Source organism: Mandrillus leucophaeus, unplaced genomic scaffold, assembly GCF_000951045.1.
Source record: "Mandrillus leucophaeus isolate KB7577 unplaced genomic scaffold, Mleu.le_1.0 Scaffold995, whole genome shotgun sequence".
Classification (NCBI taxonomy): Eukaryota; Metazoa; Chordata; class Mammalia; order Primates; family Cercopithecidae; genus Mandrillus; species Mandrillus leucophaeus.
The window spans coordinates 280,611-305,602 of record NW_012110863.1 but is presented as its reverse complement, the minus strand read 5'-3'; the positions used below and the strand labels follow the sequence as shown (position 1 = coordinate 305,602).

General features: G+C 40.9%; 1 protein-coding gene across 5 annotated transcripts in view; it reads left to right on the top strand.

The window, feature by feature from the left end:
* Positions 1 to 24,992, top strand: part of SPECC1 (sperm antigen with calponin homology and coiled-coil domains 1) — a 328,700-nt gene that overhangs the window by 239,627 nt on the left and 64,081 nt on the right. For 3 of the 5 annotated variants that reach the window (XM_011971260.1, XM_011971261.1, XM_011971262.1), the window contains exons 8-11: positions 11,546 to 11,691; positions 12,812 to 12,912; positions 19,056 to 19,137; positions 22,721 to 22,877. In XM_011971260.1, the coding sequence (XP_011826650.1) occupies positions 11,546 to 11,691; positions 12,812 to 12,912; positions 19,056 to 19,137; positions 22,721 to 22,877 (486 nt within the window). Of the gene's footprint in view, positions 1 to 2,453; positions 5,004 to 11,545; positions 11,692 to 12,811; positions 12,913 to 19,055; positions 19,138 to 22,720; positions 22,878 to 24,992 lie in introns of those variants that run through there. The other 2 variants (XM_011971263.1, XM_011971264.1) reach the window with 1 other exon arrangement.

Genomic DNA, 24,992 nt, shown 5'->3' with positions numbered 1-24,992 from the left:
TCTCTGGCAAGCTGCCCTCTCTAAAGAGTTGACTATGTGGCAGTTACTCGCTGATGGTTCAGCCACTTCCACACCTACCCCTTGAGCAAGACTTGAAACCAACTCACACCCTCCAAGCTCCGGAGGCCACCTAGTGTTTCCATCTTGACTGAGTGAGTTCTTGATTGAAACTCAGTTTGACTTAGACAGTCATCTAATGAGAACTCAAAAGTCCTTCTTGGTTCAGCCACAGCCAAAGAACTTGCAGAGCATTCTCTGACGAGGTCCTCAAGGACAACTGAGAGAAGGTAAGATCACCCAAAAAGCACCTGGATCCCGACATGGGGTTACCCGGTTCTTAAGCTCTGTTTGCGTCAGTGGGCCCTTACAGAATTGGTTGCAGCCAGGCTGATAGGCATGAGATGAAGCACCTGGGCAGAAATGCAAGCCAGCATTCATTGCTGGAACTCAGTAACTAAACACTGGGATATTATCTAACTCATCCATGATCTTCAGTCCTGTTACACTTTCACAGATATTTTTATTTCAGTCAGAATAACTGATGTTAAGGTATGTGGGGAAGGAAGGCGGTAGCCTCATCTTTGCTGTCAACCAGCAATATCTCACTCCCAGCGTCATGTTTCAGCCAACCAGTAACATCTCATTCTCAGCTCTGCCTCCTGCCTCTGTTAAAAGAGGTAGGAAGAGGGGGTCGTTTTTGAGATCCCTTTAAGCTCTGCTGTTCTCTGGACTGGTTAATTAGCTGACCTTTCGCTGGTGAGAGAATAAGAAACTCCAGTGCCAGCCTTAACATTATTCTGGTGCAATACTTTGAACCTCTTTGACACAGTGGCATCTCCATATCTTAGTTGTGGCTTGTGGGCCTGATCTTTCTCTTCCAGAAACGTGAACAAACCAGTGTGTTTTTGGGGACCTAAAAGTGATCTGTTTCATTGGACACATATAATGTAATAGATGAAAAGATAATAACTTTTTCAGCTCTGGCTCCTCCCAGTGTTGAAAACTCCCAATCAAGAAAAAGGCTTCGAAATGAAAACTCTCTCTGAAATGAACCCGTCAGATCTTTTTCCTGAAAAGTTGAGTCCTGGGGCCTGGCAAAATCAGAAAAAACACAGGCAGCTCAGTGTGATATATTGTGCCGCATACAAGCTTTCTAATGAAAGACATTGTTCATGAGCAGCGCGTGGCCCAGGCTTCTCAAGCAGCATCAGGGAAAGACCTCTGTTTGTGGCATTTGTTTCTCTTGTTCTGAAACAGCAAATGCCATTACTTTGAGGGTGATTTATCTGATTCTTTCTGTGTTTGTCATATAATACCAATAAGCATCCATGGAAAACATCTTTAAAAGAGATAATTAAACACACTTAACATCTGTGCCTAATTAATGCTGTTGGTTTCTAAATAGCATGTCTGTGATTCGAATGTGTTTTGTTTTGCCTGCACCACAAGTTCTTGCATTGTCGCCTCTTGGAGGTGAGCAGTGTGGCAGCGCAGCACGTGCAGACTCCACTGGAATTGGCTTAACTCCGTGTATGCACATCCGTGTCAGCCCAAGTGTCACTGTGTGTGCCTGTGCTGCCCTCTGTGTTGCTCTGATGGCTCTAATATTAGGGTCACAGCCGCTCAGCGTGTGTTCTCCAGCTACAACGGAGAGGGAAGGGCAGAAGTTGGAGGTATAGATTCTTTAAGATCCCTTTTCCAGCTCTCTCGCCACAGAAGCTCTGATACTGGGCCCCTCTCCCAGGTGGAGGGGGCCGTTCTCCTGAGGATTCTTAAGCAGTTTCTGAACAGACCTCACTTTAGCACCCATGATAGCATGATGGACAGGGGTCTCCAGCATTTAATTTGACGCTTGATGCGGAACCTGGTCCTCTCATGTGCCCTTTTTCCAGCCAGCATTATCTGTTCACTCACACCTAGTACTCTTTTTTTTCATAGTTTAAATGTACATTTATGTCATTAGACACACAGTTTATAATCTAAAGAGCTGTGTCTGCTTCTCTGTTCCCTGACCCCTGTTTTTACAGATTTCAACAATGTGGACATAAGCTTCCCTTAGACCTTTAGGATTTTTAGGTTGCAGTTATAAAAGCAAGAAGGTTTTTTGGCCTTGACAGTGGAGAGAAGCATGCGCCTCTTTGTAAATTCTGGAGGGGCCCCTGGGTGTTCATCCTGGACATCTCTGCTTCACCACACAGTTCTTTGTCGGAGAAGTTCTGGTGGAAGGAGCCTAGTACAGGCATTTGCAGTCTATTTTTTTTTTTTTTAATGTCCAAAAACCTTTGGCTTCCAAAAAATTGGAACAGTAGGAATTAAAACCCGTTGGCCTATCTTGGACATTAGCTTTTCCCTGTGGGACAGTGTAAGCTGGAAATTCTTGCGTTTGTGAACTAAGACTGTATTGCCTTAGGTAACTCCTTTACAGCCTCTCCCTCCCGTTTCTATTTTCACAGCTCCCTGGGCTCTGTCAGCTAGCAGAGCATTTGGTGGAAGAAAGACAGCCCAGCTCTTGCCATGATTGGGAGCCGCAGCCATCTCTAGATGAAAGGGGGAATGTGTAGAGGAGAAATTGCCTCTTTATAAAGAGCCCAGTTGTCTCCTTGTGACATTCTCTGTTTCTCAGAGTCATTGCCGTCAAGTCTCTGCTTTTTGTCCACATTTTGGGATCAGCTCACTGCATGATCAAAGATGATGTTTCCCTCTTTTTACTTTTCCTCAGAAGATTCAGCCGTCTTTTATTTGGAGAATAAAATGAAGTTGTTCTGAAAAAAACAAAGTACAAGTCTTATGAAAAGTTATTTGCAACTGGAGTGCTGAAAGGGCGCAGTGGCAGAGCAGATGCAGAGCTGGGCACAGCACAGGCCCGAGTTCTTTTGTTGTTGTTGTTGTTGTTTTGTTTTTTTTGAGACAGAGTTTTACTCTTGTCGCCCAGGCTGGAATGCAACGGTGCGATCTCGGCTCACTGCAACCTCTGCCTCCCAGGTTCAAGTGATTCTCCTGCCTCAGCCTTCCAAGTAGCTGGAATTACAGGCACCTGCCACCATGCCCAGCTAATTTTTGTATTGTTAGTAGAGATGGGGTTTCACCATGTTGGCCAGGCTGGTCTCAAACTCCTGACCTCAGGTGATCGCCTGCTTCAGCCTCCCAAAGTGCTGCGATTACAGACATGAGCCACCGAGCCCAGCCCCTAAGGCCCAAGTTCTACTTTTTGGCGTTCATTTCTCTGCTTCCTTTTGATCATGATGTCTGATCATTTTGGAATTCACATTACTCAAGGCAAAATAGGAAGCCATCTGCATGATGTCATATTCCGAAGAAGTCAGAAAGTTCGTCAAGTTGGAGCTTTATTCTTATTGCCCAGGCTGGAGTGCAGTGGTGCGATCTTGGCTCACTGCAAGCTCCGCTTCCTGGTTTAAGCTATTCTCCTGCCTTGACCTCCCAAGTAGCTGGGACTACAGGCACGTGCCGTCACACCCGGCTAATTTTGTATTTTTAGTAGAGACGCGATTTCACCATGTTGGTCAGGCTGGTCTCGAACTCCTGACCTCAAGTGATCTGGTCGCCTTGGCTTCCCAAAGTGCTGGGATTACAAGTGTGATCCCCGTGCCCGGCCCCTTCTGTGGGGTCTTGATTGAGCCTCTTCACTCGGAGACTGACTTCATTACCTCGTCTGAAACAAGGTGCCTGCAGGCTTTGGGTTGATTTTCAGAATCTTGCTGGGTTAAACATAAGGAGATATTTGATCATAAAGGATGTTATTAAGCCAGATAGGTAAGCACGGTGACAATGGCAATAGAAATCTAATGGAAAACGATTGAATGACAACTACACCAAAGTTTCGTGGATGAAACTCACCCCAGAAACTTAGCGTTCAACTCAGAGTGATACACAATTCAAAATGTGATTTAAACTTCTGGAAATATGTGTGTTTGTGAAGATCCAAATCCAATTCAGCAACCTCCATCAGGCAGAAACCTCCTGCAATTCTCACGTGAGGAACTGGTTCACAGTGTACACGGCATGGAGCTACTAGCGACGTTATCCAAAGGATGAGACAAGACAAGAGTTACAGTCTAATAAAAGGAAAATTAGGAACAGGAATGCTCTTTAAACTCAGGAAGATCTTTTGGGGTATCAAACCGTACAGCACAGAATCACTAGAAAAATTAGTGTGGCGTGAGAAGAGTCATTGAGGTCTTCTCTGTAAAAATAACTTAGATACTTGTGAGTAGGACTGAAATTTATATTTTGGGAGCTCTTTACCTCAGATTCAGAGTTCTTAGGATTATTTAAAATTCATTTGCTGGATGTTTTCAAATATAAACAATAAGGAAACTGCAACTTCAACTTAAAAGGCACTGCTGTATTTGCACCCCATATTTTGACCTGTTGTTAGGTACTGTTGAATATTTTTATCTGTAAGCCTTTATGAAGTGCAAAATAAACATGTTCTTATATAGAAGCATCTGCTGCTTAGTTTTAATCACCAGCTACGTTTCTGCAGGGACCTTATGTCGTTTTGTTCTACATTTTTTTCTGAATACAGTTTCAGAACTTCAAAGCCACATCAAGTAACTAGAATTTGAAGCAGAAAAAAGCTGGACTGTAAGTTGTGAATAGGAGGGTGACATGGAATATGAACAATTTCATTAGTAGAACAAAAGGGCATGGAGTAAAGGTGCTAATTTTGCACAAGTTTTTAAAACTCTAGGGTCTCGGAAAATATAGTACGGACTTAAAGTCTAGATGTGTTTCATTGACATTTAAATATGAATAGATTGGTGATTTAATGTATTGGATTTTTTCTTAATTATGAAGTAATATTTAGGAATACTAATAACAGAATGGAGATGTGTGAAGAAAAATATTAATCTTTCTTCTCCCTCAGTACCACCTTTGAGGAAATCAGTGTTAACAGTGTGTACATTTTTTCTTTACCAGTAAATATGTATAGGATTCATTTTTATATTTTTAATAAAAATTGGATTATATTCTATTCAGTACTCTGCACCTTTACTTTTTATTTTATATGTCATAGGCATCCTTCCAGGTCAATACATGCAAATCTAACTTATTTTAAGAGCAACATGACCTTCCACAGGAAGGACATGTCCTGGAATATTAAAATATTGTCTTACTAATGCACAGCAAGGTTATAATTATTTTCTTTATGAGTAATGCTGTAATAGCAGTCCTTATTCATATAGTCCTATGTAGTTGTGGTTTTATTTTTATAGAATGAGTTTTTCGAAATACTATTGCTGCTCTAAAGTATACGCACATTTTTATTTTAATAGATGTCTCCAGTTACTCACCTGAGTGCTGTGACATTTCACTCTTGAACATGCCCATCTCTACACAGCCTGAGCAGTGGTGAAGAGCCTTGATCTTATTTTTGCCAATAGGATAATAAAAAAATACTGTCTTTTTAGCTCTTTAATTTGCATTTCTCTAAGCATTTTTTTTTTTTAAGACAGAGCCTCACTCTGTCACCTAGGCTGGAGTGCAGTGGTACAATCATGGCTCACTGCAGCCTCAACCTCCTGGACTCGAGTGATCCTCCCACCCCAGCCTCCTGAGTAGCTCGGACTACAGGGGCACACCACCATGCCCAGCTAATTTTTTTTTTTTTTTTTGGTAGACATGAGGTCTCAACTATGTTGCCCAGAGAGACTGATACTGAACTCCTGGGCTCCAGTGATCCTCCCAACTCAGCCTCCCAAAGTGCAGGGATTACAGCCATGAGCCACCATGCCCAGCCCTTTCTAAGCATATCTTTGTATGTTTACTAACCACTGCATTTTCTAAGAATTATTAGTTTTGCAACTTTTCCCTGTTTTTTCGCTGAGCCGATTGCTTTTTTCTCATCAGCTTATAAGTCAGTATTTTATAAGGGATGTGATTTTATCCCCTATATTATGAACCTTTATCATCTTTATCATATTTATCATGATATGGCCTTATCATCTTTATCATAGAAAATTTTGTATTTTTATGTAATGTAAACTGTTAGTGTTTTCCTTTATTCTTTTTTTTTAAAAGATTCCTTCTCCCCAATGTTATACAAATATGCTGTTAAATGTCTTCATCTACTTGATGCACACACACATGCAGACCATTCGATCCACCTCTCTTTATTTAATTTGATGTGAGATGTGATTCTTTTTCTCCCACTGGGTAGCACTGTGTATTACCAGAGTCATCCTTTGTCCATTGAATTCAAATCCCACCTTTACATGGTTTATTTCATCCACATTCAGAGAGACCTGCCCTAGATATGCTCCAATTTCTTTCTCTTTTGAGTTAGTTCTGCTTTAAAATATTCATGAATTATTAGATTACTTATATTACTTTTAACTCATCCTTTCATTTAAAATTTTTATTTTATTGAATTTTAAGGCAGATGGTATCAGTGTTGAACTCTGTCATGAATTTACAAATGCCGGTCCTCTCCTGAGTGCAGTTTCCCTTTCACTTTGTATTATGAACTGTTTGCATTGAGCAGGGCATGATTTTGCCTGTCACCTTCTCTTGCTGAAGCAGATTCAGGTGTGGCAGGGCCTGACATTCGCCCCAGGTCCGTATCTGGATTCTGCTCAGATCACTGCCTTTGCCTGACAGTGCTTCGGGTCTTCTTCTCATGACTTAAACATGTTGGGAGGCTCTTGAAGGTACATTTATGTTACATATTGGGAGGTACTGAAGCCCAGGTAGAGACGAGACGGGTGAATGTCTAGTGGGAAATTCACGTGTGCCCAGTTTCTTCTGTGCTTGGTGAGCCTGGAACACAGAGCCAGCTCTCTGGATCTGTGTGTGTACCCCTCATCCATTTTAGGTGCACACTGTGGCTCTTCCCGCCCTGCCCCTTGTCACTACTGCCCTTTATGCCTGGGGTAAACCAACCTTGGTCTCGTCGAATGTAAATTCCTCTTGTTCCTGATCCTTTGCCAGAATGCCCTGCATCTCTCTGGGCATCTCGTGCTCCTCTCCGGCCCTGGCCCTCTAGGGTGGGAGACATTAGTTGGGGTTTGCCCATATCTCCATTTTCTTTGGAAGGGAATTGGGGGAAAGCCCTTGGTATTGTATTTTCATTTCCCCGACCATGTACTCTGTATTAGCAGAAGTTCTTCAAAATCTAAGCCATGTCAATGATACTCGACTACAAGACTTTTACTATCTGATTCTTATTGTTTGGATTTGTAGATTAAGATGCTGGTATTCAAATTACTTTCATATCCTGTTTGTTTTTATTGTTATATATGCTTTTATTGAAATTTGAAAGTGAAATTTAGAAGATATTGTTTGACACCTAAGAGACAAAGTACTTCATAATTTCTGTCTTCAAATAGAGTGAAAAACTTCTGTTAGATTTGTTTTGTGCAAAGTAAGTATTTAGAGAAAATTACATTCCAGACAAGGGCATAGAATGAGCAGAGGCACAGAGGCAGGACATAAAAGTAAAAAGCTTCAGGTGAATAGTCCAAAACTAGACGGGCAGAGGGGAGTCTTGGGAGATTAACTGAAAGACCTGGGGTTGGGCTTCGTTCAGGTGTTCAGGAAAGAGCCCGGCAGGCGTGAGCATGTGGTTGACACACAACCTGCCCTCTTCACAAATATTAATCTGCCAATTGTGAAGGTGGCAGTGGTGCCATGCAACACCACCCAAATGGAGTTAACCTTTGAATACTTTAAAAATCATCATGTACAGGAGCTCACCTGTACCTGGATCAGAATGAACAATGACATAAAGTGGTGTTTTGAGGAAGTAAATGCTGTACACCATCACTGACATTTGAAAACTCTGCTCTCTAATGTAACAAGGAAAGCAGCAAATTAGAAAGGTTAAATAAAATTTTAAAGGGAAATAATTACAGACACATATGTATATGTGCTTAATTGACAAGGTAAGGCATAGAAGGCAGACCGACATTCAATGAGGAGGGCCGTGCGCCTTGCTATTCTCCATGGAGACACTGCCTGCTTATGGAGTGTGCGTCACCTGCTGTGTGTGATACAGCATCGGGCGGTCTGGCCTACAGCTGTCATTCTCTGGTATGGGTTGCCACCTTTTAAGAGCAGATTATTGTATCAAGATAGGAACATTGAAATAACTATTGGTAGTATTTTAAAAATATACTTAAATTTTAGGAAGAAATACCATCAGTATTATTTCTAGAACCTTGTATACCTCACAGAACATTTATGCATTATAGAAAATTTGAGAAAGGCGTGGCCAGAGCTGGATTTGCATGCCAGATTCACCATTCATGAACCATGTGACCATGGTCAAATTTTCCTCTAAGGGATAATAATATCTAGGAGTTTTGTTGAAAATTAAATTAGATAATGTTTTTAAGATACATGGTACTGTGCTTGTCATATGCAGTGGAGTTGTACACATTCATCATACTTGTTTTGCTGAAATTATTGATTATTATCATAGTTTTATATGCTGGGAGCAGGTAGAACACATGCTTCATGTTTGTTGTTTTAAGCGTGGCCCCTAAACACAAAGCAGCTATTTAATCTGTGATGTAACAGAGAGCCAACCATGAAAGGCTGGAGGGAATGTGAGTATGTGAGATTGCTGCAGAGATGGTGTGTTCGTAGATAGTCATGTTTACAAAAGCATGTACTTTTGAGTGACTCAAGTTATTTTCATGGCTTATTTTACTACATGTGTGATTGTTATTTTACAGGTTGACTCTAGAATCTAACATCAGCCTTAGAGGCAGTAGCAAGCCTTGAACAAGTGTTTCTGCAGCAGTGGTACCTTGCAGTTTTTCCTTTATTTAATGCTAAGACATACCTGGCTGTATGCGTAAATATTTCTTAATACTCATTACAGAATACAGAGTTTTTATTCTTCCTTGGAATGGAGGAAATGTAATCCTTCATTTATTGCTGATGCTGTTACTAATCGATCCCAGCCAATTCTAGAATAGGCTGGTGTAAGAATTTTTAACCTCATTTATGATTAAAGTACATACTAATAAGCCAATAGCATTCTTAATAACCATTTTCTTTGGTTATTCATTTCAGGCTTTCTTTTTTGAATCCCTCACACACACACACACACACACACACACACACACACACACACAGAGACACCGCCTGCCCCCTCCATCACTGTTATATAACACAGTGGGTATTTCTGTACTCAAATAATACAGAGTTTTCTTGTATTGACTCTTACTGTTCTAGCCAAGTAGACTGAGTGTTTGAAATATTGTCTTTGGATACCTGAAGGCAGAGGTAATTGATTCTTGTGGCCTTGCTTTTTAAATTTATCATTTGATATTTTGAATCGCAGATAAATTTAGATAACTGAAAGGAATAACCTCAGCAGAATGTAGGCTTCTCTATTTTGTTCTTATTAAATTATCAAAGAATGAAATGTAAAATGAATTACTTAAAATGATTGTCCTTGGAGGCCTTTGGTACTGAGTCATTTAGATGGACTGGTAAGCAGTTGGCCAGGAGCAGTGGTTCATGCATGTCATCCTAGCACTTTGGGAGGCCAAGGCAGGCAGATTGTCTGAGCTCAGGAGGTTGAGACCAGCCTGGGCAACATGGCGAAACCCCGTCTCTACTAAAAAAAAAAAAAAAAAAAAAATTACAAAAGATTAGCCAGGTGTGGTGGCGCTTGCCTGTAGTCCCAGCTACTCAGGAGGCTGAGGCATGAGAATCGCTTGAACCCAGGAGGTAGAGGTTGCAGTGAGCTGAGAGTGTATCACTGTACTCCAGCCTGGGCTACAGAGCGAAACTCTGTCTCAGGGGAAAAAAAAAGAAGGTGGCCCATTTTGTTTGTTGATGACCTTCATGAGAATGGCTAGCACAGACAGAGGAAATTATTTTCTGCTCAAACCTAACCTGATTGCATTCTCTTTCTGCATTTTCACCACCTGATTTTATTGTATGGGAAAGTATGAAAACCAGTTCCTTTCAATAAACCTTTAAAAATTATTTTAAAAACCCAACCTCCTACAGTTTCTGAAGTGCCTGATAGTTTCTTCCAATGAAGTTTTCAGTTTACTGATTTTTTTTTTCACTCATAAGAAGGGACTGTAGAGTGAAGATTGTAAGGCTTAACAGGTAAGAAGTTGGCCAGGTGCAGTGGCTCATGTCTGTCATCCTAGCACTTTGGGAGGCCAAGGCAGCAGATTGTCTGAGCTCAGGAAGTTGAGACCAGCCTGGGCAACATTTATTCTATTCATGTTGTTTACAGAGCAACAGAAGAAAGCTTAGAGAATTAAGGACAAATAAATTCAACTGTAGAAGCTTATGAGGAGCTAGATTAATTTTGAAATGATCAGTAAATAACTATTTTATTTTCTGATTTATTTTAAACTTCCACTGACCTTATTGAGATACACTTCCAGAAACATTCTGTTTGAACTATTCTCATAAATTAGTCATGTTGCAAAACAGCTGTGGCAATATGATACAATGAAGAGAGCAGTGATTTAGCAATGAGAAGATTGGGAGTTATTGTGTTGACTCACAGGGAGATCACATGACATGCCAAAGTCCCCTAGATGAGGAAGCCATGCATGAGAGGATTGAGGATTGGGTCAATGATCTATCATAGAATACTTTCTATGAGTCTAGAAGCCTCATGAAGAACATGCCAGCAAACCTGGGTGAGAGCAGGAGCTTCACCTTGTGCAGAATTGCAGTGTGATTTTAGAGTACTGTTACCACTCTTATGCTTAGAAGGCAGAGTGTCTGAATCAGGATTCTGTCATGTGTAATGGATCGCACTCTTGTTGGCTTAGGCAGAAAGGTGTTATATGGTTTGCAGAATTGTTGGGAAGGCTGAGCTTCCAGGAGCAGCTCCTAAAGTCCACACAGAACTGAACCACCAGGGAACCTGCTCCCTCCCCCAGGAGAGGAGCCTTAACTTCAGAAAGCTGCCCATCCAGTTGGAAAGCTGCCGCCGCGGTTGCCAGCACCATAGCATCTTGTCTCTTCTACAGTCTCTGTCTACATAGTGAATGCCCTGTGCCCTGCCTCTCTTCCTCTGATCCAGGTCCCACTTCAGGTCTTGCCCAAGTCTTTCTCATTGGTAGAACTTAAATCACACCCAAAATCCCAGCTGCAGGAGAGCTGTGAGATTTCATCTTTCCAAACTCTGTGTACTGCATGGCGGTTGGAGCACATATCGGCAGCCAATCCACTGCATTCACCATTGACAGTAGACGAAATATTTGTGATCAATAACATTTGCATTTTTTCAGAAAAAATACACAATTTGCAAAGTAGCCATACACACTTTTTATTTGAAGCTAATATCAAGTCACTCTACATATAAAAATAACTATTTCTGACCATTTCCCAAGAAAACAACTCTTCTAAAAATTGAGAACAATGCCTACATTATTTCCTAAAGATGCAAAGTGGTAGAGAAAACAGGATGTTAAATTCAGAATTTTCCTTCCAGCTTCGTTTATTTTCTCCACATCAGTTCTGTTTTCCTCTGTGTCTTTTTCTCCCATGGGGATGTCCTCCACCTTTTCAATCTGATTTGCTCTTTGCCATGCAGACCTGTGGATGAAGAGCCAGAGTCCCCCGAGGTCGATGCTGCTGGTCGGTGGCCTGGTGTCTGTGTTAGCAGAACATCTCCAACACCCCCGGAGTCGGCAACCACCGTTAAGTCACTTATCAAGTCATTTGACTTGGGACGCCCAGGTATTTGATCACAGTTTTTCTATAAGCAAAGCTCCAAATTCAAACTTTGGCCCGACATTTGATATGTCTACTGTCTCTACTCCACCCTGGCCCTATGTTGTTACAACCACAAGGGCACTTTCCAGGTCCTACCACATGTAGCCACTGCATGCAGGAGCCTGGCTGAGGCTCCGGGGAGACACTGATGGAGAGACTGGTGCGTGAATAACACAAATGCAGCCTCTTCCTCTCTACCTCTTCCTTCCATCCAGTTCCTGCCTTGCTACCTTTCTTTTCTGCCTCTTATAGCCATTAAATTCAGGTCACTGCTATTTGCCTTTTTGTCATCGCATAAGAATTATGAGGGTCAGCTGGAGACTTCATCTCCTAGGAAATGAGGCATCACATCTGTGCACCTGGCCCTCTTGTAGGTACCCCGGCCATCCCCATCTTGCAACCTGCTAGACGTTTTTCTATCCGGTCTTGTACGTGAGCACCTGTGCTAATCTGTCACTCCTGATCTAGGTGTGTTCCCAGCTTTTCCTGGAATTGTCTGATGGTCTCACAATTCCCCTTTAGTCATGCTTATCTTCCTATATGAGAATGATGCATAGCTAGACTTCATACATATACTGTACACGTAAACATAGCAAATAGAAGAAACAGAATGTGCATCTCTCTACAGTAACAATATCTTTCTTCCCCAGACTGCAACAAACATGCCATTGTATTGGGAGACTGTAGTAAAAGTTAATCCTAGGATGCACCTGGTTGTCTCTGCTAAAATTGTTTGCACCTAAATTAGATTAAGACTAGGCTCTACATATTCAAAGACATGAAATGAATTAACAATTTGTACAAGAACTTTTCTGTTCCTTCCTTCTCTAGGCACCTCATTATTTATACAGTCTCTTTTTGCTCAGCTATCCTTCATCTAAGACTGACCTCCACTCAGCTGACTCTTCCCTTCTTGTTTCCCCAATGCAGCTCTAGTCCAGAGAAGAAAAGGATAATAGAGTAAATATTATGCTAAACACAGATACTCCTTAAGCCACCAAAAAAGTAACAAGAAATCAGGAACAACTATATGCTATTTTGAAGTGGAACAGCATATACATGTTCTCATGTTTTTTCTTGGCAGGTGGAGCTGGACAGAATATTTCTGTCCATAAGACCCCCAGAAGTCCCCTAAGTGGGATACCAGTGAGGACTGCTCCAGCAGCTGCTGTCTCTCCAATGCAGGTAGATGAGCCCCAGAAATAACCACTGCTTATGGTTTGCTGTGTATCCCTCTAGATGTTTTTCTTTACACATATTAGTGTGTGTGTGTGTAGAGTGTGTGTGTTTTGTAAATTGGATTACACTATGCATTATTCCAATACTTATTTCACTTTATCATTGGAATGTAAGCTTCATGAGGTCAGATATTTTTGTTCATTTTGCTTGCTGTTTTGTCTATAACATTGGCTGGCACACGGCCACATTGTAGTAGAAGTTCAGTAAATATTTGTTGAATGAATGAAGGAATATGTCTTCAAATTTTAACATTTGGAGAAACAATTCTTTTTTATAAAAGATTACATAATATGTGGTGATTTATTTAGCCACTCTTCTACTGATAGAAGTTAGGTGTTTTTGGATTTAACTTAATACAAAAAACAATACAGTGAAGATACTGATTCAAATTTTTGACTACTTATGGGGCTACTTTTTAAATAAGGATATATCAAGATTCATTTGTAAATATCAGAGATCACAGTAGTTAAGCAGAAAGGAATTTAATACAGGGCTTTTGGTACTGAGGGCTGGAGAAAGGTCTAGGCTGCACTGAGATTCCAGGAAAGGTTCCCAGAGCATCTGAAAGTTAGCCCATTATAAGGGGCTTCTGTTTCTGCCAGAATCAGGAAGTCTTTCTCTAGGTGCTTACCCAGGGACTGCCACTGCTACCAAGATCTAGGATCAGCCTTGTGACTACACTGCCACAGATGCAGTCCATGCCAGCAAAGCAGACTCTCTGCCTGCCCCATACTGACCAGAAAACGATGATACACTCCCCAGAACCTCTGCTCCCCTGCCACAGAAGAGCGAGTGCCTTCCCAGCCATGTTTTCCAGGAGAAGCTGCAGAAGGGAAGCCTTCCACTCCCTTGCACCTTCCAGATCCTCTGAGAGGGGGCCTGTTTGACAGAAGCTCGGCCACTTTATGAGCCAAGCTTTAAAGGAGTTTGCCAAGTACACCCTTTAGCTTCCCAGTCCCCTGTAGTCAATAGGTCACCCTACAAAGAGATAAGGGTGGAGTTGAGTGAGCCTGTCTTGAGATATACAAATTGATTCCTAGTAAAGGAAAATGGGGTCCTAGAAAAGGAAATGTATTTGACCTCTTCCAGCATGTTGAAAAACTTGATAGACACATTGCTCTTCAGTTTGCCCTCCCACTCGCTGTACTATTTTCTAAGAATTTTGACACTGTCTATAAATTTTGAAGATTAAGTAAATGAACAATAGTATCTTGTTTTACTTTATCAGTAAAGTTGAGCACTTCTTCATATGAACACAGGCCATTTATCTTTTGTATGTCTGTATGGAAACTTACATACTTTGCCTGCTTTTCTTTTGAAGTCTTTTTCCATTTTGTAAGAAGTCTTGATATATTGTGCTTTTTAACATTTTTTCATATGTAATTGTATTACCTTTGTTATCTTTTAACGTCATATTAATAGTTATCTTTTACTGAAGAGAAATTTTACATTTTTGTGTTGTGTTTTAAGATTTTGTTTTGTTTCCTGCCTTAAAATGTCTTTCTAGCTATTAGATGATTAAAATATTCTCCCTAAATATCTTAAGGAAGTCTTTTATTTGTTCAGTCTTAAAACTCATAGAAACATGGGTTTGGATTTAGATGTTCTTCCCCTATCTTAACTGCCTTCTGGAAGCAGAAGTAAATACTCTCTGGAGGACAATTACATCATCTAGATCCTTAAATTATAGCCACATTTTAAAAAGTACAATGTCATATAGTAACTTTAAAAAATACCAGGCATGGCTGGGTGCAGTGGCTCACACCTGTAATCCTAGCATTTTGGGAGGCCGAAGCAGGCAGATCATGAGGTCAGGAGTTCGAGACCAGTCTGACTAACATAGTGAAACCCCGTCTCTACTAAAAATACAAAAATCAACTGGGCATGGTGGTGTGCGCCTGTTGTCCCAGCTACTCGGGAGGCTGAGGCAGGAGAATCACTTGAACTCAGGAGGTGGAGGTTGTGGTGAGCCGAGATCTACCACTGCATTCCAGCCTGGGCAACAGAGTAAGACTCCATCTCAAAATAAAATAAAATAAAACAAAAAACTGAGCATACAAATAGATAATACCAAATGATGAAAAACCAAGAGAAAAAATAGGCAATAGAAACAGACACAGAAGATTCAGATATTGATATTATTAGACATAGACCCTAAAACACCTGAGATTAATGCTGTCAACAAAGTAAGTGACAAGGTAGAGAATTTCAGCAGAAAACCACAATCTATAAAAAAGAATCCATTAGAGATTTTATAACTAAAAATAAAATACCTGAATTAAAGACTCAATAAAGTGTAGCTGTAGCTTAAACAGTTAAAGAGAGACTTAAAGAACAGAAGACAAGTCAGTATAAATATCTGAACTGAAGCACAGAGAAAAAGGATAGGAAATAGAGAAAAGGACGTAAGAAACATACGGGATGGAATAAAAAGATCTCATGTGTAATTAGAGTCCCCTAAAGGGGAGAAAAAGGGCAGAAGCAATATTGGAAGGGCTAATGATCATGAATTTCCAAAACTGATAAAAGATGTCAAGCCCAGTTTCAAGAAACAATATGAACCCCAAGTGAGATGAGTACAAAGAAAACCACTTAGACACATGAGGTTAAAACTGCTGGAAATGAAAGAGAAAGAATCCTAAAAGCACCCAAAAGAAAAAAGACACCTTAATGTCAAAGGAGCAAGAGCAAAACTGACATCTTTCTTCTCAACAAAAATGATGGAAGCCCTGAAGACAATACAATGACATCTGCAAATTGCTGAAAGAAACCTGCTTTCCTTTACGTGGTGAAAATATGCTTCAAAACGCTGTACCTGGTGAAAATACCCTTCAAAGGTGAACACAAAAGAAAGATGCTTTCAGTCCAACAAAACCGTATGTTTTTTCGTAGGATACTTGCAGTGAAAAGACTATTTAAAGGAGTTCTGCATGGAGTTTGTTCTTTTAAAAGGCTGTTAAAATTCAAAACACCTGACAAGAAAAGCTAATGCAGAATTACCTGTATCAGGAATTTGTAAGTGGATACATCACTAAATATTTCATAATTATTAAAGCAATAGTAAGAGAATATTATATGTTACACTTAGTGCTATAAATTAGAAAATATTGATGAAACAGTCAAAATCTTAGAAAAATGTAACTTGCTAAACTTATATAGGAGAGAGTAGTAGAAAAGCTCAATCATCTATAATTTATATCTTTTCCTTAAAGGAAATGCCAGGCCCTTGTGGCTTCACCATGAAACCTCCGAAACATTTAAGGAAGAAATAATGTCAATCTTATGTAAATTCAGAGACTAGGAAAGAGGTCAGCATAGCTTTCATCCCTAATACTTGCAAGAGCATTAATAGACAAGAAAATTAAAAGGTCAGTCTTTCTCACAAACCTCTTTGCAAAAATCCTGAACAAAATCTTGGAAAACCTTATTCAGAGATAACATGACGAAGATCATGTCATGTTTGGTTTATTCCAGGAATGGAAGGTGGTTTTAACTATTGAAGCCAACCAGAGTAATTCACCACATTAACAAAGGTATAAAAAGAATATAGTCGACCGGGTGCAGTGGCTTATGCCTGTAATCCCAGCACTTTGGGGGCCAAGGTAGGTGGATCACTGGAGGCCAGGAGTTCAAGACCACTCTGGTCACCATGGCAAAACCCCAGTCTCTACTAAAAATACAAAAATTAGCTGAGTGTGGTGGCGCATGCCTGTAACCCCCAGCTACTTGGGAGGCTGAGGCACAAGAATGGCGTAAACCCGGGAGGCGGAGGTTGCAGTGACCTGAGTTCGTGCCATTCCACTCCTGGGCAACAGAGTAAGACTCTATCTTAAAAAAAAAAAAAAAAAAAGAATATGGTTATCTTAGTAGGTGGCAGAAAAATGTATTCAATAAAGATTAATATCTTTCTTGATGGAAATTCTTAGGAAACTAGGAATAGAAGGGAAATTCTTTAATCTGATAAAAGGTCTTTATTATATATCTATGGCAAATATCATACTTAGTGGTGGAATACTGGACGCTTTCCCACAAGATTGCAAATGGGATAGGAATGCCCCATATTGTCACTTTTGTTCAGCCAACTTCAAAAGCAAGATTTAAAACTACTTTTGAAAACTGTATACCATGACCATTATATTTTTGTGGGATGTGGATATATGGAATTGTGTTTAATATGCTATGAAGTAGAGCCTCTAAGAGGAAGAATGTTCTGGAAAGCCTCAGAATGGCCCTGCACAGACAAATGTACCAGGATGTTCATTGCAGCATTATTCCTAATATTAATATCAATATCATTATCAATAGAGAATCAGTAAAATAAATTATGGTAATGAAAATAGCTAAGAGCTACTGAATGCTTCCCATGTGCTGGGCTGTGGTTTGATTGTTCTAACTGAATTTAGCTCATTTAATCCTCCCATAACCCTCTGAGGTAAGTACCTTTAGTATCATTGCCATTTTATAGATAAAATAAGACACAGAGAATTAAGCAACCCAGGGTCTCCCAGGTGGGTGATGCCATCTGGCCCAGAGCCACTTGCTTGGCCTCTTGTGGCGCTTTTCATGGAAAGCTGCCAAGATGGTGGGTATAGAATGACCTCTAAGATACAGTAAGTGAAAGAAACAAAACGGTATATAAAACAGTGTAATGCTATGATAACATTTGTGTTTCTAGAAAAACAGAGGGTGTTTTTCAAGGTTTTTCCTTGAATAATATCACGCTGACTTGGATTCTGAAATGCTTTTTTAAATGGCAGTAAAAAAAATGCACCATGAAATCTACCCTATTAACAAATTTTGGGGTATTATTATCTCGAAGCACAATATTGTATGGCAGGTCTCTAGAGATTTTTTGTTTTTAATTTCGACTTTTATTTCAGATTCAGGGTGTACAAGTACAGTTTTGTTACATGGATATATTGTGGGATGCTGAGGTTTGGTGTATGATTGATCCCATCACCCAAGTAGTGAGCATAGTACCCAACAGGTTTTCAATCCTTGCTTCCCCCTCCTCTAGCACTCCCCAGTGTCTATTGTTGCCATCTTTTTGTCCTCTACAACATTTTTATCTTGCCTGACTGAAACTCTGTATCCACGGAACAGTTCCCCACTTCCCCTCCCTGAGGCCTCTGGGAGCCATCACTCAACTGTCTGTTTCTGTGATTTTGACTACTTTAGATTCCTCACGTACATAGAGTTATGCCACACTTATCCTTCAGTGACTGGCGTATTTGACTTAGCATAATGTCTCCAAGACTCATTTATGTTGTAGCATGGGACAGGATTTCCTTCTTTTTTAAGGCTGAATAATATTCCATTGTATGTTCTGTACCACATTTTCTTCATCCGTTCATCTGGTGGTGGACACTGGGGTTGCTTCCACGTCTCGGCTGTTGTGAATTATGCTGCAGTGAACATGAGAGTGCAAATATCTCTCTGAGATCCTGTTTTCAATTTTCTTGGATAAATACCTAGAAGTGGCATTGCTAGATCATTTGGTAGTACTATTTTTAATTTTTTGAGGAACCTCCATACTGTTCTGTGTCATGGCTGCACCATTGTACGTGCCTACCAACAGTACACAGGAGTTTCATTTTCTCCACCTCCTCACCAACACTTGTTCTCTTTCTGTTTTTTTTTTGATGATGCTCTTCCTAATAAATGTGAGATGGCGTGTCACTGTGGTTTTGGTTTGCATTTCTCTGATTGGTGATGTTGAGCATCTATTCATATACCTACTGACCATTAAAAATAGAATACTTATACAAACATCCTTGAATATACATAGAACATTCCAGGAAAGATATTCACAAAGCCAATTAATAATGATTGCCCTTGGAGAGAAGAACTGGGAGATGGGAAGGAAAAGGAGACTTTCTCTTCACTATTTGCCCTTTTTATTGCTTTTGAGGATAGTGTCTGTTGCGTGTATTAGCTATTCAAATAAATGAGTTAATTAAAAACTCCCCTGGTTATTCCACTATGTTTAAGAACTATTGCACACACACGCATGCACACACACACATCTGTGTTTGTTCTGTTCTTGATGTTATGAGCTCACCGTGCTGGTGCCCTCCTGGTTTTTACAGAGGCATTCGACTTACAGCAGTGTGCGGCCAGCCAGCAGAGGGGTGACTCAACGCTTGGACCTTCCCGACCTTCCCCTCTCAGGTAAATCCTTCCCGACCTTCCCCTCTCAGGTAAATCATGTCAGCAATAAAAACTTTTGACTTATCTTTCCGTCCAGTTAACTTTTTTCATTTCTTTGCATGAAACTGAGCTTAGAAAAATAATCAGTGGCATTTCTTGCAAGTGATTTCAACCCCTGAATAATGTACACGTCATGGACATTAGATGAAGCAGTGCAGCTGACAAAAGGAAAAAGCGTCTATCTCCTGCCAGCTGCACTTCTCAGTGTCCTTGTGCTAGGGAGACAGGCCCAATTTTGTTGTTGTTGTGTTCTTTTTCTTTTTTTAGAGACATGGTCTTGTTTTGTTGCCCAGGCTGATCTCAAATTCCTGACCTCACGTGATTCTCTTGCCTCAACCTCTCACGGTGCTGGGATTATAGGTGTGAGCCACTGTGCCTGACATGTTATTTTTTAACTGAATCTCAAGAGCATATTTTCTCATCTTTAAAAAGTAACTAAGGGAAAAAAAACTTCCCTGATTTTGAATTTGTCTGCTGCTTCCGCAATTCTTAAAATTTGCCTCTTTAAAGGTATTTGTCTTTTAGTGCAGTCCTCTTCCTGTTATTACACCGTGTGTGTGTGTGTGTGTGTGTGTGTGTGTGTGTATTTGTTTTGTTTTGTTTTAACTCAAATACTGGTTGTAAAGTGGAGGTTGCATTCAGCAGTCCCCGACCCCCATCACATTTGCGTTCACATCGCATCTCCTGTGTCACAGGCTGATGTGAAGCAGCCTTCAGGAAGGAACATGTGGGCTTGAGTCTCAGCACTGCTGCTCAGCCTGGCTTTGGCCCCATCACCCCACTTCTCTGTGCTTTCATCTCCTCATCTCTAAAATGGAAATAATCCGGTCCACCTCCTAGGATCATATCAAGGATTGAGTTAGCATGTTAAAGTGCCTTGAACATGCTGGGCATGTGGCGAGCACTGTGGAAGTGTTTGCCATGCACATCTCACCTGCTGTTCTCTGCTGACCCAGTTCACCTGCCCAGAACTAAAAGGACAACAGTGCTTGAGCCTAGTGGGAGGTTAAGGTTGTCCAGAATATGGGCCTTAGAACCTATGTATGTGTCTATGTGGTCACTGTTAGGAAATAAAAAAGGCAAAGAGAACACTGAATGGACTATTTACTGTTCCCTGTAGGAAGGATAGAAAGCCAAAAGTCTGGATCACATAGACAGAAATCCTTTTGTTTCTAAGCATAAAATAAAATTTCTACAGCTGTACTTCCTTCAGATCTTGGTCAAACACAATCAGGCTTGTTCTTAAAGTAGTTGTTTCTATGAGGGAACTTTCCCCTCTGAATCTTCTTTGCTTTTTCATGGAATTAAATAAGGATTTTAGAGTTGGATAAACACCGACAATTGAGAATTTGAAGATGATCTCAGCCCATTCCTCGAATTCTGTGTGGAAGATATTCAAGCCCTACAGAAATTCAGTGACTTATAAAGGCTGCAGCAATTTTGGATGGCTCTGGGGCCAGGAAGTCTCCTGATTCTTTCTACCTTGTGCCTCTTGGTGCTGAGGTTGGTGATTGCTCTGAGTCATAGCTTTCTAAAGAAGTGATGAAAGTTTATACGGCACTCCAAGTCATAATAATGACTTTCCAGCAGAAGGAAATGAAGACCAAAGGCCGGTGTAAAGTCAAGAGTGTAAGAACAGAGACAGAGTTCAGTGGATGTAGAGAAATGAGAGAGTCTATGCTCCAGGAGACCAGTCCTGAGTGTCCCATACTAGGAGGGGAGTGGAGGAGGCCAGAGCACAGCAGGAAGCCCACTTGGCTCATAGTCCCCATGCTTGCTGTGTAGAGGGAATAACTTGATTGCACACATAGTGATAGGTGTGGGGTTTTTGAAAAATTGTGGTAAAAGGCACATAATATAAAATTTACCGTATCAACCATTTTTAAGTGTACTAGGTAAGCCTTTGGTAGATAATGTTTGTGTCTTCTCTCTGTTCCACTAGCCTTAAAGTTTCCTATTGTGTGGAGACACCATTCTTTTTGGTTTTCTTTGAGAGAGATTCTTGCTGTCACACAGGCAAGAGTGCAGTGGCTTTATCATAGCTCACTGCAACCTCAAACTTCTGGCCTCAAATGATCCTCCTGCCTCAGCCTTCAAGTGGCTGGGACTAGAGGTACATGTCACCATGCCTGGCTAATTAAAAAAATTTTTTAGGGGGCTAGAGACAGGGTCTCACTAAGTTGCCCAGGCTGGTCTTAAATTCCTGGCCTCAAGCAATCCTCCTGTCTTGGCCTCCCAAAGCACTGGGATTACAGTCATGAGCCATCATGCCTGGCCAAGAAACCATTCTTTTAGTTGACAAGATACATACTGAACTTGAGACCACAATAGCTTATTGCTCTGAAATTAATACCTCATTGACAGCCCTCCCTACTTAGCCCCCACCAGGCACCTGTCTGCTTGGATGATTCTATTTACTGTTATTACAGCAAAGGATCGCAGTGACAATTACTTGCTTCCAGCAATCCCCAGCAATTGCTTGTCAACATTGAGGTCATTGGAAGCTGCAGAAACCGAAGATTAATGTGCTGTTCTTGTTGTTCTCTTGGATGTAAATACTATTTTTCTCTGCTATTTAGAGCTGACTAGCCTCAGTCCTAACTTTACTGCCCCTAAATGGTGGCTGTGAGCTGTAGACGGATTATCTTCTTCTGTGACTATTCACAGGTCATGGGCGGCAACTGTGGGCTCATCCTGGTCCCTTGTCTGCTCTGTAGCTTTGAACAAGGCACTTAGTTCTCTGAGCTCCAGTTTCCTCTATAAATATAAACTAGACAATCTCGAAAAATTTCTCCTATTCCACACTTTTATGGTCCTTTAAGATATATCATCTGGCTAGACATGGTGGTGCACTCTCCTGTAGTCCCAGCTACTTGGGAGGCTGAGGCAGAGGATCACTAGGAGGTCAAGTCCAAATCCAGCCTGGGCAACACAGCAAGACCCTGTCTCTAGAAGAGAAAAAGAAAAATAAGTATCATCTGGAGGATTCAGTTCATTTCATTAACTGTTTTGACTCAGACTAATATGATAGCAGAAAAGAGCCTTGAAAGGGTGATTTCTACTTTTTTAGCGAACCAGGCCCTATGGCTAGAATGGCCTTTTCTCTTGTAAAGTAGTTCTTCTTGGTTCCCAGCTTCTTGTTTACTGCTGCCTGTGATCTGATCATCACATGAGGCATTTTTCTGCCACTCTCTCTCAGATGTCTGTCAATTAAAAGATATTACCTGGGGACAGGGCTGGCTTTGCTGGCACTTGCACAAGGCCATTAGAAGGGCACGTGCTTGGTGTAATGCTCAGGTGACATCATCTTGAAATTCACAGTAGTTTTTGAACAAGAGGTTGATTTGGCATTAGATACTATAAATGATGTAGTGGTCCTGCCTGTAGAATCCACATCCCTATTGCATTTTTATTACTTCAGAAACGATATATATGTTTGTAGTTGAGGATAAAATGAGAACGGTAATTGTATTTGAGAATGAAGCATGATGGCAGTCAAGAGCTGCTTCTTCAGGAATGGATGATTATGTGGTTGTTCCCACAGATATTCTAAAAGGAAGGACTGAGACCCTGAAGCCAGACCCCCACCTCCGCAAGAGTCCCTCACTGGAGTCACTGAGCAGACCCCCGTCTCTGGGCTTTGGGGACACAAGACTGCTGAGTGCTTCCACCAGGGCATGGAAACCACAAAGCAAACTCAGGTATCGTGTTTCAAACAATAAGAAATCAGAAAAACATTGGGCTAATCACCTTTTATGCTTCCTTCTATTTTGTCCCCATGGCCAATTTACTTCTACAAATATTTCCTGCATGAAAATGACTAAGATACTGTGCCTGCTCTTGGCAAGCCTAAAAGGAGGACAGTGGATAGTAGTAGTGTGCAAAATGGAATTAAGGGCTGTAAAAAACACTACTGCATAAGCAAAGTCTTGAGAGATTGTTAGTTGGATCAAGAAGTCTAGAGAGAAGTGGTGCTTCTGCCAAGGGCTCTAAAGGTACCATTACAAGCACGCTGTGGAATAGTGTTCAGGGAATGTGGGTGGTGTCATGTGTCTGGACTAGACTGTGGGCTTCCTGAGGGCAGGGACCCTGCCGTACATATGCATAACAAGCTCTTTGTCAGTATTTGTTGGGTGGATGGATAGGTGACTAGGACATTCCAGCTGGAAGGCATATAGTAAGTAGTCTTCATTGCTAAGGAAGAGGTTTGTGTGTTATTTTGGTAAAGCACTGGGGTACCACCAAGTTTGTGGGATTTTGTTTTGGATTTTGAGGTTGTACAGTGAGATTGGACCTGCATTTTAAGGAGGATTCATCCCAAAACAGTGGCATCTAAGGATTGGAGAGGCATTTTGAAATCAGTGTTTAAGAAGGACTTTCACAGGGATGTGAAGGAGGAGTTGGCAGAGGGAGAGGACGGCAAGACCAGCAGGATGGTCACTAAGAGCTGGTCTTTGTTCCCACACCTCTGTCACCTCCTCCCTTTCCAGTGCCCCTGGTCACCAAGGCCACAGCAAACCTCTTTCAGCTGCTTCCTCTCTCCCAAGTGTCTTCCCTGCTTCTCTGTGTTGGTTAATTTTCTGAAGCACTGAGCACATCCTGCCGCAAACCTTGCAGAAATCTCACATGACTCTGTCATCCGCACTCCTCATCCTGGTCTTCTAGGTGCCTCACGACTTAGCACCACCCCACCCACTGCCAGAATGGCCCCGTCCCTCCCTCCACCTGAGCCTGTTTTAGTTTCTGCCTTTGTAATATAACATGACCATTTCTTATTGCAAGTCTTTATGTATAAGATTCTAGCCTGAATCGTTTTTCTTTTCTCCTTTCATACCCTAAATACTGCTTCTCCTTCAAGGTCAAACCTTTCATGAAGTTGTACCTAACACCTGGCACATCGACATATCCCTTCTCCGACTTTGGCGTCTTACACTTTTTTGGGTGTTTCATTTTTATACTGCTCTGTAGTGTGGAACACTGTTGCATAGTACATGCCATTGTCTCCATTTATGCTATAATTTAGTGGACAGTAAATGTTCAACTTACATTTTGGTATCTCTTCCAGCCCCTTGCGTTGTGCAACACACATAGTATTTCACTTAGTAAAACTTATGAATGAGTAGATGGATTAATATACAAAATTGGCTAGTTTAGGAGTAATAGCTTTTTAATAAATATAATCACAAATATGGGTATTATAGAAGGATTTATAAAAGTCTGAATAAATTCAGGTCTTGTTACACCTTTGAGCATAGCATATATTTGGACCCAAATAGATGAAGCCATGTGTTTCATAGGTTTAATGTAAAGCCCCAGATACTACATACTGTCCTGTTTATGTGCAAGAGATTTAAACAATCAAAAGAGCTTTTAAGGACCAGAATTAGTGCTCTTCTGAAATTGCCCTTTTCTTCATACCAGAAATGCATACAAAAAGGCTTTGTGTATATGAATATGCTACTGATATTTTACCTTTCTTAATGAAAAGTTAAATTAGTAAAATTCTTATTTCAATTTTACATTTATGTTATTGGGATAAACAATGGCAGGATATCTGGTGTTTTTTTGTTTTTTTTTTTTTATTATTATCCTTTAAGTTCTAGGGTACATGTGCATAACGTGCAGGTTTGTTACATATGTATACTTGTGCATGTTGGTGTGCTGTACCCATCAACTCGTCAGCACCCATCAACTCGTCATTTACATCAGGTATAACTCCCAATGCAATCCCTCCCCCCTCCCCCCTGCCCATGATAGGCCCCGGTGTGTGATGTTCCCCTTCCCGAGTCCAAGTGATCTCATTGTTCAGTTCCCAC